Source organism: Eleutherodactylus coqui, chromosome 3, assembly GCF_035609145.1.
Source record: "Eleutherodactylus coqui strain aEleCoq1 chromosome 3, aEleCoq1.hap1, whole genome shotgun sequence".
NCBI lineage: Eukaryota > Metazoa > Chordata > Amphibia > Anura > Eleutherodactylidae > Eleutherodactylus > Eleutherodactylus coqui.
The window spans coordinates 32,394,601-32,408,927 of record NC_089839.1 but is presented as its reverse complement, the minus strand read 5'-3'; the positions used below and the strand labels follow the sequence as shown (position 1 = coordinate 32,408,927).

Sequence of the window (14,327 nt, the reverse complement as noted above, 5' to 3'; positions counted from 1 at the left end):
GAGTAAAATAACAGAAGAGTGAAGGTTCAGCATGCACATGAGTTTCAGCCAGGGACGTAACTATAGGGGATGCAGGGGATGCGGTTGCACCCGGGCCCTGGAGCCTTAGGGGGCCCATAAGGCCTTTCTTATCCATATAGTGAGCCCAGAACTTCAAATAAAGCATTGGGGGCCCTGTTACAAATTTTGCATTGGGGCCCAGGAGCTTCAAGTTACGCCTCTGGTTTCAGCATTTCTTTGATATGGTCTTGGAAAATAAAAACAATTTAACCTGAAACATTAGGAATTTAGAAGGAAAAGTTAGGCCTCTTGGCTTACTTTTCCAGTACGTTTGTTATTTAGGCTGTAGGCCCAGCTCCAATTGCTTCACAAGCCGGTTTAAGTAAAGCCTGTGCCCATCTACCAGTGATAAATGTATTAAGAGGAGCAAGCCTCTTAATACATTTGCTTCATCTATTGGTACCTCTGTGCGCCAGATGAAACACCTACACCACTTAGGAGCTGGAGTTGTTTTTTTGGATAATCTACCAGTTTCTAGTGTAAATTATAGCGAAAGTGATGGGATATGTGAAAAAATGGTGGGTGACTCTCGGACACTTAATGGATCAGCTCTCTCCACGCACTTCTGTTTTGTACTGCTTTAGTTTTGGCATGTGCACCAAAACTTCAAATTTTGGATGTCTGAATTCTGGCTTTCAAAGAATAATAAATAAGTCTCTCTTGAGTGTCTAAATAGGATACTCAACTAAGCTGTTACGTCCATCCTTCCACACTCAAAATACGAACCGAAGCATACCTGCACACATAGCCAGATGGAATAACTGGAGAATGTACAAGGTATTAGTTTATATATTGGCCAAGATCACTTAAGCCTGCGAGCCCACATTAAGGGTCCTCGTTGTCTCGCGGGTCCCTACTCTAACAAGTCAACTAACTCCAGGTAACTTGCCTGCTAGCAGGGTGATTGTCCCGATAAGAACGACCCCATGCTGGAACCTAGGGACCTAACTCACCCAGAGATGGTAAACGATTTATAGCAGGACAGGACACAGTACACACCAACACACCAGGGATTGCATGCAACACAGGACAGGACAGTTCACACCACATCTCTGGCCACCTGCACAGACACACAGAACAAATCGCTGTTCACACCAATACAAACAGAACAGGACTGTTCACACCACATGTCTGGCCACCTGCACAGACACAGAACACATCACTATTCACACCACAGCATAGAACAGGACTCCACCCAGAACTCTCATGCATACAGATCTCAATCCATAGCTGGTCAAAATGATCTCACACCAAGGGGAAAGAGAGTCAGCCACCGTGCTAACATACAGGGAACTATGTCAGGAATCACCCATCTGACCATACTAGACATCAGATGTCTGGAGGTCGCACCTGTAAAAGCGGAAGGGAGAAGGGTGTCCACATAAGATGCAGATGGGGACAACAGGTGTCCAGACCATCCTCTGGGAAGGAGACAAAAACACTTCCGTTCTGAGTAACAAACAGTTCTGAGTGAAGGGATACCAGCTTCCTTATGCAGAGGAACTGGTAGATATGTGCAGCAGACCAGTGCATTGGCTGGCTGGAGAAATCCACACCTAGCCAGCCGAATTATTCTACACCTGTAAGGTGTGCTCCTGGAAAGCCATAGAATCACAGGTCCCACCACACACCCTGAAATGAGTGATAGAGAAATCCTAAAAATCCATTTTCTATATTCCATATAGACTTAAAATTATAGATAGATTAAAGTGAGAAGGGTGCTGGAGGCACCTACAAGAAACTACAGCCTTCTTATATATGTGGTGTCAATATCAGACTCTAAAAGCTTTCTAGTCTGAAGTAAGCTCCCTCATAAAAAAAAATCTGTATTATGAGCACCTGGCCTACACTGGCAATGCTCTTTTGGTGTTTCTTGAATAAATTACATGTACTCACCTCTAAGGTCCTGCTTTGTACATAACAGAGTATTGCAATGACAGTATCACCTTATCATAACAACAGCCAATGAAAAAAGGGAAGACACTGATAGACAAGCCAAACATAGGGGTACAGATACCAAATAGGAAGACAACTGGGAAAGGGAGGTAATGGATGGGACCTAATACTCTCCCTACTCCGGTCCTACACAACTATTGCACACCTGCCCTGAAAAGAGCGATACAGCCGGGATGAAAGTAGACTCCATAAAACATTCAAAGATGGTAGATGGAACTAGGAGGTCATGCAACAAAGAACATAAAGTCACTGGCAGAACAATAAACAAGGGCATGGGTACGGGAAACACTAGATAGCCAAAGATCAGTATTGCAGGAGCAAAACTTCACCAGGACAAGCTAAGGGACAGAATAGAAGAGTATAACCGGGATCCTCTGAATAGAATAAAACCCCTAAAAAATACACTGATAGCTTGACTGGGCTGTCTTTCAGCCCATACATCCTACAGCGCTAATAACAGAAGGGTGAATCTTCTCCCTAGACATCTAGTGCAAAATGACACTGCGCCTGCGCAGGCAGAGACATTATGTGACCTAGCACTGGTGCTGTGATGTCATGCCAGGCCCATCCCTGCGCCCGACAGCTGATGGTGGGTGCATTGCTGAAGGTGATGTATCAAGTATCAGTTTGCCTAGAGTATTCCCATAAAATTCAGAAAAAATTCTACCTATGGGTCGCGGCCCCGAGAGAGAAGAACCTGTCATGGAATATAAGGTGTTAAGTTTCAGAATGCAATAAGTGTATGTTTCTTACCTTGTATTGGACTATTGACCCTTAAATAGAAGACTAAAACCTATGCTTTGTAGTGCTGGTAACTAGGATTTTAGGATAAGAAGTCAACAGACAAATTAAATAAGGCTAAGCTATGTTAACAGAGAAGACACACAGCTATAGCAGAACTATTGTCTAATGCAGCAGCAATATCCTGACTTAGGTAATTCTGTGTTTGAGACGGGCCTTGAGAGTTTTGAGACTATTTGGTAGATGTCAATAAGTCTTATGATCAATGAGTATTTTCTCCTTTGTAACAGTAAACTACGTAACACTAATCTTTGTACCAAGCAACATTTGGATACGCCTTCTTCTTCCTGTATAAGAGTTGGCAATGTTGATAATAAAGTAGAATTCATTGAGTTCTCATGGAGAAGTGTCTTGACATAACATGGAGTGATTTCATGCTATTGATGGATAATTGCTAGCAAAATCTCCTCATAATGGGCTTCCATATCTACCAATTAGGCACCTGGCAGCGAAGTCATCAGATCGGTACCGGTGTGTTCCAATAACAAACCCTCCTCCTACCCCTAGAACGCCCCCTTCCCTCTCCTCATTTGATCTGTAATTTGGCACTGGTCAGGCCATTGATGTCTACAAACCGCATCTACGAGAAAAAAGCAACGACGAAAGGTGAGAAAATTCTGGCTATTTGGCACACTATCTCCTGGTCATCATTAGCCTAGCCAGTTCACACGTTGCTTTGTAATTACTCTACCATGATTAGCCTGTGTAACTTCTTCTATTGGTATATTCTCTATATACTGAAAATTTTCAATAAAAATTCTTGTTAAAAAAACCCAAAAAATGGAAATTGTATAATATTTCCATGTATTGTACTTAGTGATATGAATTGGAGAAGGCGTAGGAGTGTTTATTTCTTACTTTAAGCATTTTATTTCCATTTTTACAGGGCTTCATAGTCTTATTCATATCATTAATATCCATCGACTGCTCAGCAATAAATGAGAAGTAGGAGATGGAAGTTATTTTCAGAAACCAATAACCTGCGGAATTTACATAACCTTGGCATTTTAGCTGTATAAATTACGAACCATGTAAAATAGATGACTTAAACACAAGATATTGGAAAAAAATCACGGAAAGGACTCTATTTATATTAATTTTATTCCTATCGAAGGACGGTGATGGCTCATCAGACTCTGAAATTATGCGGCTATTCTGCTAAGCATAATAATGGTTTTCCTTTGTAGTAGCCACTTGGTTTTAATAAATAATAGAGCTTGAACACATCAAATCTTTGCACTTCACATTTAATTTGGCTTAGTTGAGCTTCGGTGCAAGTCGCTTGAATAGCTTCATCATAAGTGACAATAGTTTAACAATACGAAGCCCACAGAGCATCTGCTCTGGAAGATACTAATGAGAATGGTAACGTTTCGAAAATTGGGGCTATTGTTTTCTAATTCGCATGTACTTCGCCACTACGAATTATGATGTGCTCAAGGAAGGAATTACAATGTACATGTTCAAGAAGTTATTTCATTCATGATCTCCAAATATGTCCACTACACAATTCCAACATTATTTCTCAATCTTTTCTTTTGAAATTCACAACATTTTCAGTTATGAAAATCCATAATCCAAAATCCGGTTCCTGGACCTTCTGTGTTAGAGAATAGTGTAAGAGAGAAATAATTTGTGTATTTCCTGTCTTCATTTATAGATTTTTGTTAGTATGGGAAGCAGAAATTGTGTCTTTCTTGAACCTACTTTAAAATTGACTTTTGTATCCTACTTCCCATTGGGTGCAGAGATTAGGTGAGATATATGGAGGACTGGGGGTGCATAGGGTCGGAGTGCTTAGGTGGGAACTGTAGGAGCTGGGTGAGAGAGTGACAAACTGGAGAGCAATCCCAGTGTTACTCAACCTTGAAAGACTGCATTCCAGGGAGAGAGAGAGCTGCAAGAAGAGTGAGAGACTGCATTGAAGGGAGAGAGCTGCAAGAGGAGTAAAAGACTGCATCACAGGGAGAGAGAGCTGCAAGAGGAGTGAGAAATCAGCTGAGGGAGCCATTTGAGACATGTCCTGAAGGCTCTGTGCCTGCTAGAAAGGGGCAATGGCATAAGAAAAGAGGGAGACTGTAATAGAGAATCATGACCCCAAAGTGCATCACTGATATTGCTGAGAGAACAAAGCTTCAGGGACTACAGCTAAATAAAACCCAAATCATCTTGCAGCTCTGTGCATCTGGGTACCCCAACAGATGTCCAAAGACACTTCACCTATGCTACGATACCAAACACACTGAAGATAGGTAAGTGAGGTAGACCCTTGGAAAAAAAACGATGTGTGCACATGGATAGTAACTGAAGCACAGGCCTGCCAGTTAAAAATATGCAAGCCAACACCAAGGAAATACATATTCATCTGCCATTTACAAACAAGATATTGGACAACATTTGAGTTACTTTCAGATGGTGTGCGGGGGGGGGGGGGGGGTGACTGCCACTGCTTCATTGAAACATTTAGTGGGACTGCCACATGTTTTATAACTGAGGTGTAGTGCTATTTACTTTGATGTATAAAAGATAGTTATAATATTCTATGTTAGAGTTGCACATATCATTAGAGTTAGTTATTTTATCCAACATTTCTGTAATAACTGCAGTGCCGACTTATTCTGCAAGTTTATTTGTTATTATATATATATTGTTGTAAGGCTGGTGTCTGCATCATACTCTGGTTCCTGAATCGCCTGCCCCTACCATGACACTTCAGTGACTACATAAGGAGATTGGCAAAAGGTTGAAGAACAAGGTCTTCGTCTGCAATGTCAGTAGTAAAAGAGGCATCAGACTGACTATTTCCGTCTGTTTTTGTGTGTGCCTAATGATAGGGTCATTCACATTACCAAATTTTTTGCACACATTGTGTGTGCACACCAAAAGAAAGAACGTGCTCTTGAAAGGCCATAAAATAGTTAATGAAACGGCCAGTGACTGCAGGTGATACTCCTTTTAAATGGGAAGGCTGAGACTGCTGGTTAAAGTTGCTAAACTTGCTTTTGGTGTTGAATTCATGTAGTAATCTTGGTTCTGGTGCTGTATCTAGCCTCTCTTAGAAATCCCATAAACATTTTACCCAAAATAGAAGTAAGACTAACTGGCCGGTTCACTTTTTGACCCCTTTTTGAATATTGGCACCACATTAGCTATGTGCCAATCCAGCGGAACAGACCCCATCACTATAGAGTCCTTAATTATAAGAAAGAACAGTCAGTCTATCACATTACTTAAAGGGGTTGTCCCGCGAAAGCAAGTGGGGTTATACACTTCTGTATGGCCATATTAATGCACTTTGTAATGTACATCGTGCATTAATTATGAGCCATACAGAAGTTATTCACTTACCTGTTCCGTTGCTAGCGTCCCCGTCGCCATGGAGCCGTCTAATTTCAGCGTCTAATCGCCCGATTAGACGCGCTTGCGCAGTCCGGTCTTCTCCCTGGTGAATGGGGCCGCTCGTGCCGGAGAGCTGGTCCTCGTAGCTCCGCCCCGTCACGTGTGCCGATTCCAGCCAATCAGGAGGCTGGAATCGGCAATGGACCGCACAGAGCCCACGGTGCACCATGGGAGAAGACCCGTGGTGCATCGTGGGTGAAGATCCCGGCGGCCATCTTGCTAAGGTAAGGAAGAAGTCGCCGCAGTGCGGGGATTCGGGTAAGTACTAAACGTTTGGTTTTTTTAACACATGCATTGGGTTTGTCTCGCGCCGAACGGGGGGCCTATTGAAAAAAAAAAAAAACCCGTTTCGGCGCGGGACAACCCCTTTAATTCCCTTAGGACCCAGGGGCTGTATGCCATCAGGATCTGGCGATTTGTCTACTTTAATCTTTTCAAAATGGATCTGCACTTCCTCCACGGTTAGACTGTTGACATTTACTGGAGAGTTTACTTTATCACTCTGAATCTCATCTGACATTTCATCTTCCTCTGTGAAGACACTAGAGAAAAATGCTATTCAATAGATTTGCTTTTTTCTCATCACCCTCTACGGTTTTTTCTACATTATTTATTAAAGATCCAACACTTTCAGTATTAATCTTTTTACTATTTATATAGTTGAAGAATAGAGATGAGCGAGTATACTCGCTAAGGCACATTACTCGAGCGAGTAGTGCCTTAGCCAAGTATCTCCCCACTCGTCTCTAAAGATTCGGGGGGGCGGGGAGGAATGGAGGGGAGATCTCTCTCTCTCCCCCCCCCCCCCCCCCCCGCTCCCCGCCGCAACTCACCTGTCACCCGCGCCGGCCCCCGAATCTTTAGAGACGAGCGGGGAGATACTCGGCTAAGGCACTACTCACTCGAGTAATGTGCCTTAGCGAGTATACTCGCTCATTTCTATTGAAGAACCATTTCGGGTTAGTTTTACTCTCCTTGGCATTGAGTCTCTTTGTCTCTCTTTGCTGCTTTTATCTGTTTTTTTACATATTTTATATTTTTCTTTGTAGGTTTTTAGTGCTTCTTCGCTGCCTTCTTGTTTTAGCAGTTTAAATGCTTTATTTTTGCTGTTTATTGACCCCTTTACATCTTTATTGAGCCACAGTGATTTTATAATACTTCTAACCCTTTCATTCCCCTAAGGTATGAACTGCTCACAATGAGTATTTAAGATGCTTTTAAACATTTTCCATTTATTTTCTGTACTCTTATTTTTATTCTTTTAAACATTATTACTTTTTTCATTAAACTGCAAAGGTCAAAGAAAACAGTTTGCAAATCGTGTAAATTAACAACTCTTCCAAATTACAAATTTAGGACAATGACCCAGTCAATATGGTTAAGGTCATCTCTGAGCTGATTGAACTTTGCCTTCCTAAAGTTTAATATTTTTGTAGCTCCCCGATAAAACTCTATCTTAAAAGACAAATGGAGATATATTATATTATGGTCCCAGGTGCCACCCAACCTGCACCCGTTATCCTGTCTGGTCTGTTGGTCAACATGAAGTCAGAAATGGCCGTCCCTCCAGTTGGGTCCTACATAAGTTTGGTAAGATAATTGTCTATATTTATTGATGGAAACTTGTTACCTTTATGAGATCCCCAGGTTCCGGCTTCCCACTTTATATCCAGATAGTTAAAGTCCCCCATAATAATTACCTCATTGTAATTCGGCGCTTCATCTATTTGCCTCGGTAATAGATTTACCTTTATATAGTAACGTTCAGTCCTGGTAATGTATCTATGCTGCAGCGCAGTTGACGAAGATTAAAGATAAATGACATTTCTATTGTTTATTAGTGACCCTTTTGATTAACACTGGGCAATTATTCTTACAATCACCCAAAAAAGCTTCACATGGTCACGATTTTTGGCCAACTTTTAATTGCGGCTAAATAGCAACGTAAAATCGCCCGTGCGAATGAGGCCTGAAAAAGAGACTCCCGCTAAATGTTTTGCCTAAGGGCCACCACCGACCTTGATTTGGCCCCGATGATAACAATTGTATTAAAATAATTAAACAGTATGACACATTCTGTTCTTCCACATTGAGAAAATTAGCTCCGCATAAAAAAAATATAAACATTTTTATCATTGATATTTACATTTTTACTCCTATATATGCTTAAAGGGGTTGTCCCGCGCCTAAATGTTTTTTTTTTTTTTCAATAGGCCCCCCGTTCGGCGCGAGACAAACCCAATGCATGTGTTAAAAAAAAACAACGTTTAGTATTACCCGAATCCCCGAGCTGCGGTGACTTCTTCCTTACCTTAGCAAGATGGCCGCCGGGATCTTCACCCACGATGCACCACGGGTCTTCTCCCATGGTGCACCGTGGGCTCTGTGCGGTCCATTGCCGATTCCAGCATCCTGATTGGCTGGAATCAGCACATGTGACGGGGCGGAGCTACGAGGACCAGCTCTCCGGCACGAGCGGCCCCATTCACCACAGAGAAGACCGGACTGCGGAAGCGCGTCTAATTGGGCGATTAGATGCTGAAATTAGACAGCACCATGGAGACGAGGACGCTAGCAACGGAACAGGTAAGTGAATAACTTCTGTATGGCTCATAATTAATGCACGATGTACATTACAAAGTGCATTAATATGGCCATACAGAAGTGTATAACCCCACTTGCTTTCGCGGGACAACCCCTTTAAATATTTGAGATATTTTTTAAATTTTAAAGCATTTATAAATTTTTCAGTGTCAGGCCCAGCACCCGGCAAACCCGGACAGATACCAGGACCCATTGGGACTAGGGGGGCCCACTCCACTTGGTGACCAGAAAGGGGTCATAAGGGGGCCGAGACGCACAGCAGTCCAACCCTTGAGTTTAATTTGAAGTGTGTTACATTGAAAAAAAAAAAGCAGATAATCACCTCCTGTGTCCCTCCCCACACCTGTAATGGGTGCGATGTCAACTGCTTAGTTCTGTGTTGTGCGGTCATGTTAATCATTGGGGCTGGTCCATGGGGCATATATTATTCATGGGGGCTAGTCCAGGGGGTCTATATTAATGCAGACCCCCTAGATCAGTCCCCCACAAAAAACTGTGTGGGCTAATCCAAGGGTCTGTATTTACCGTGGGAGTTGGTAGATCTGGGCATCTATAATAAAGGGGTGGTCAAGTCATGTAATTTTTTACATTTTTTTTTCATTAAAGTGGAAGGAGTCACAATTTGCTAGATCTTCCTAGGGCACCAAATCACTTTATCCCAGACCTGCCAATAAAGCATCAATTTGAACAAGGCTCTGTTCCTATCTAGTACAAATGCTGGACAGGAAACCCTGCTCGAATGGAGACCTTAGGTCTCCCTCTAGACCTAACCCCAGGACAGAACCTGGAAGTGTGTGCAGAAAGATGCTGTTATTGCCCCTGTCACATCTGCTATGACTAGTTAGAACAACTGGAGGTGACAAGTCTTGGTTTCAAATGCTTGCTCCCCTTTTAAGCCAAACTGGTCACCCAATAATCTAGATGGTCTAAGAAAGAGGGCTTTTGGTAAAATGCTAAGAGTTACTTTAAAGTTGATGATCTAGTTTACTAGAACTGCCTGAATCAGACTGGCCTTTCAAGTGGAACACCAACCCTGAAAAGGGCGAACCTACTATGGGAGAAAAGTTGAGAACCAGTCCAAATTAGACTGGAAACAACTAGCACTAAATACTAATCTACGGAGACTGAAGTAGATGAAGCACTAAGCTGAATTCTAACAGGATTATTGAAAGCAGCTCCACTGACCACTACGACACATGACCAGTACACAGGACGTATAAGTGGTGTCCTTTACACAAGGATGCGGTTTAAATTACCCTATACAAGAACTAATAGGCTGACTCGGTTGACTGACAATAACACTGAGCATGCACTGCCCGGCACATCACGTGGTCCAGGGCTAACATCACATCGAACCAGCACGATATCAAGAAGTTACTGCGCTGTTGGCCCAGTGCTATCCTCCTTGCCGTTTATCAACAATCACAATACTTTTTTTTACTACAGCGTGACACTATTTCTGTGTTGTCCATTTTCAATAGAGCTCGTTGCTAGGTAAATCCCCTCCCCCCCAACCCATCTCATTTATATTCTATCATCTCCATTATAATTGCAACCATTTCTAAATGCAGTTAACAAAAGATTAGTAGTTCAACTGTTAACATGGCTGCTGCCGTCTCTTTGATAATGAATGAACGTGGCATCTACAAAAGCCTTTAAATGTTATAATGAACTGTATTATACTCACATAATTTGAGGCGAGATCTGGGTGAAGGTAATCTATTCCTGAAATCAAAAGACATCTATTAAGCAAGGCTGAGAAAAACAAATGCACGCTACAGATAAATGGGGACAAATGGAAGACACTTGGAAGGATTACCCAGAATGGTTTCCACTTGACAGATGTATGCACTCAGTTTATGCATAACACAGACATTTGTCAGGACGGCGACCACAAGAGGATGACGCAAGTCAGACCCTCAAAAAGGCAAGAAATAAATTTTTTGGTTTTAGTGGAAGTTGTAAGTGGAAGTTAAATTGGTAGCTGAAGTACTGTTTAAGACTCACAGTTTCACTTCATGCTTAGTTTTGGATATCTACATCTCATGGCTCTTTCACACGGGTGATGAGATTTTCAGCCGCCCGCATCGCGAATGCATCTTCTATTTTCACGCTCGTACAGACAACCGGGCTGCGGAATACCATCGGAAAGGAGGAGAGTTCAGCTCTGCTAAACTCCCTCCCCCTCTCCGCCCCTTGCCGGCTGCCAGCAAAGGAAGGGGGCGAGAGCTTAGCAGAGCTAGTGTGTTAAACTCCCTCCTCCTCTACGCTCCTTGACAGCTGCCGGCAAAAAGAGGGGAGGGAGATTAACAGAGCTAGTGCACTAAACTCCTTCCCCCTCTCTGCCCCTTGCCCGCTGTCGGCAAGGGGAGGGGGTAGGATGGGGCAGGAGCTTGGCAGAGCTAGGCATGCTAAACTCCCTCCCCAGCCTATGGAAGCTGCTGGCAAGGGGAGGGGAAGGGACTTTACCAATGCGAGACTTTCCCTCCCCCATCCCTTTTTCGGCAGCTCCCATAGGACTCTATGGGAATGGCTGGTGTATTCCGGAAAAACATAGGACAAGTGCGCTGTCTTTTCTGGCTGGCTGATTTTGCATAGGGGAAAATCGACCATCTGATCAAATGCATTGATTGGAATCCAATAGTTCAGATGGTCGCGATTTTTGGCTGGCGTTTTATCGCGGCAATATAGCCGCGATAAAATGCCTGTGCGAAAGAAGTCTCAAGCTGTACTCACATGGTCGATTGCCACATAAGGGCAAAAACACATGGGGCATATGCTAATATGCTTGCCTCTATTGAGCGTATTAGTGCATGCACCAGGGTTTTCAAGTTTTTTTTCAAACTATTCAAACTCCGCAAGTTTGAAAAAAAAGTCGGAAGATTGGTCCTGTCCTATCTTTCTCACATGTAGTATTATGATAATGATGTCCTCCTCCTCGATGGCGACACCCTACCAGCTTCGGGCATGCATTCGAATATGTGATGCAAAACTGAACTTGGTCTTAAAGGTCCGGTCACAGGTGGGGTGGCACAGTATGGTAATCCACTAGAACTGTTGGTGTTATTATAGGAGGGCTTTGAGCAAGTTTTCCGAATTTGGCGTTTGGCATCAAGTTCTTCAAGGCGGGATTGTTCAAAGACATTAGTGGCTATTTTGACAGCATTTTGCCATTCTGGTCTTCGCTGAGCAAACTCCTCCTGAGAGTCAAGCTGCAGGACTTACCTGTGCACCCATCTTTGAAGCGGCTCCTTTATTTGTCTGGTGCCCATTGTTTCATCTCCGAAGGCTTTTTGAATCTTGCGAATTGTTTCCACTTGGGAATCACCAAGCTTTACACAAGACTTAATGCAGTAGCGTTGTTCAAGACGGCGCTCGCTTACACTTCCTCATTCGGCTATCTGCTGGTGACTGACAGTTACTGCAGGCAGGGAAAAAAAATCTAAGCACGCGCATTAGGATCGCCTAATTACGTGTACCAAACTACGCCTCCCTAGCGTAATTTGTTTCCGCACAAAAAAATTAAGGTGGGATACTTTTTGAGCAAACCTCGTATGTGTTTTTTATGCCTGTGTTGTATTCGTATCCACTGTGTTTTTACGCATACAAAAAAACCGCAAGACTGCCCAGTTGATTTCAATGGATCTGCATGTAACATCTATTTAGACAGATTAGATAGATTACATAGATAGATAGACAGACAGATAGATAGATAGATAGATATGAGATAGATAGATATGACATAGATAGATAGATAGATAGATAGATAGATAGATAGATAGATAGATAGATAGATAGGAGATAGATAGATAGATAGATAGATAGATATGAGATGGATAGATGGATGGATAGATATGCTAGTGTAACTATAGAGGATACAGGGGATGCGGTTGCACCCGGGCCCAGGAGCCTTAAGGGGCCCATAAGGCCTCTCTTCTCCGTATAGGAAGCCCAGTACTGTGAATAAAGCATTATAGTTGGGGGCCCTGTTACAGGTTTTGCATTGGGGCCCAGGAGCTTCATGATATGCCTGTGCATTAAGGGGTTAAGAGAAGTTGGGGGGCCCCAAGATAAACTTTTGCACCCGCGCCCATGAACCTTTAGCTACTGGATAGAGAGAGATAGAGATAGATAGATAGATAGATAGATAGATAGATAGATAGATATTTGGTCGCCCCTTTTTCCAGGGTGAATAATCCCAATTTTGATAGCCTCTCCTGGTATTCCAGTCCTCTCATTCCGTTTATTAATTCAGTTGCCCTTCTTTGAACCCCCTCAAGCACTGCAACATCCTTACTGAGCGCCGGTGTCCAGAACTGTGCGCAATATTCCATGTGGGGCCTGACAAGTGCCTTATATAGTGGGAGGATAATGTTCTTGTCCCTTGCCCCTATACCTCTTTTAATGCACCCAAGACTTTATTTGCTTTTGCAGCAGCTGACTGTCATTGATTGCTCCTGTTAAGTCTACAATCCACTATTAACCCCCAGGTCTTTTTCCATCTCACTTTTCCATAGATAGATAGATATGAGATAGATAGATAGATAGATAGATAGATAGATAGATATGAGATAGATAGATAGAAAGATAGATATGAGATCAATTGATAGATAGATAGATATGAGATTGATGGATAGATAGATAGATGCATGGATAGATAGATAGATAGATAGATAGATAGATAGATAGATAGATAGATAGATAGATAGATAGATATGAGATAGATAGATATGGGATAGATAGATATGAGATAGATAGATAGATATGAGATGGATGGATGGATGGATAGATAGATAGATAGATAGATAGATAGATAGATAGATATGAGATTGATGGATAGATAGATAGATAGATAGATAGATAGATGCATAGATAAATAGATATGAGATAGATAGCAAGATAGATAGATAGATATGAGATAGATAGATATGAGATAGATAGATAGATATGATATAGATATATATGACATAGATAGATAGATATGGGATAGATAGATATGAGATACATAGATAGATATGAGATAGATAGATATGAGATAGATAGATAGATAGATAGATATGAGATGATAGATAGATAGATAGATACACATGAGATTGATGGATAGATAGATGCATAGATAGATAGATATGAGATAGATAGATAGATAGATATGATATAGATATATATGAGATAGATAGATATGGGATAGATAGATATGAGATGGATAGATGAATAGATAGATAGATAGACAGATATGGGATAGATAGATAGATAGATAGATATGAGATGGATAGATGGATGGATAGATATGCTAGTGTAACTATAGAGGATACAGGGGATGCGGTTGCACCCGGGCCCAGGAGCCTTAAGGGGCCCATAAGGCCTCTCTCCTCCGTATAGGAAGCCCAGTACTGTGAATAAAGCATTATAGTTGGGGGCCCTGTTACAGGTTTTGCATTGGGGCCCAGGAGCTTCATGATATGCCTGTGCATTAAGGGGTTAAGAGAAGTTGGGGGGCCCCAAGATAA

General features: G+C 42.3%; 1 protein-coding gene across 1 annotated transcript in view; it reads right to left on the bottom strand.

Moving 5' to 3' along the window:
- PCSK2 (proprotein convertase subtilisin/kexin type 2) overlaps positions 1-14,327 on the bottom strand; it is a 208,000-nt gene that overhangs the window by 73,130 nt on the left and 120,543 nt on the right. Inside the window, exon 5 of the mRNA XM_066595463.1 lies at positions 10,508-10,545. Coding sequence (XP_066451560.1) covers positions 10,508-10,545 — 38 coding nt within the window. The remainder of the gene's footprint in view (positions 1-10,507; positions 10,546-14,327) is intronic.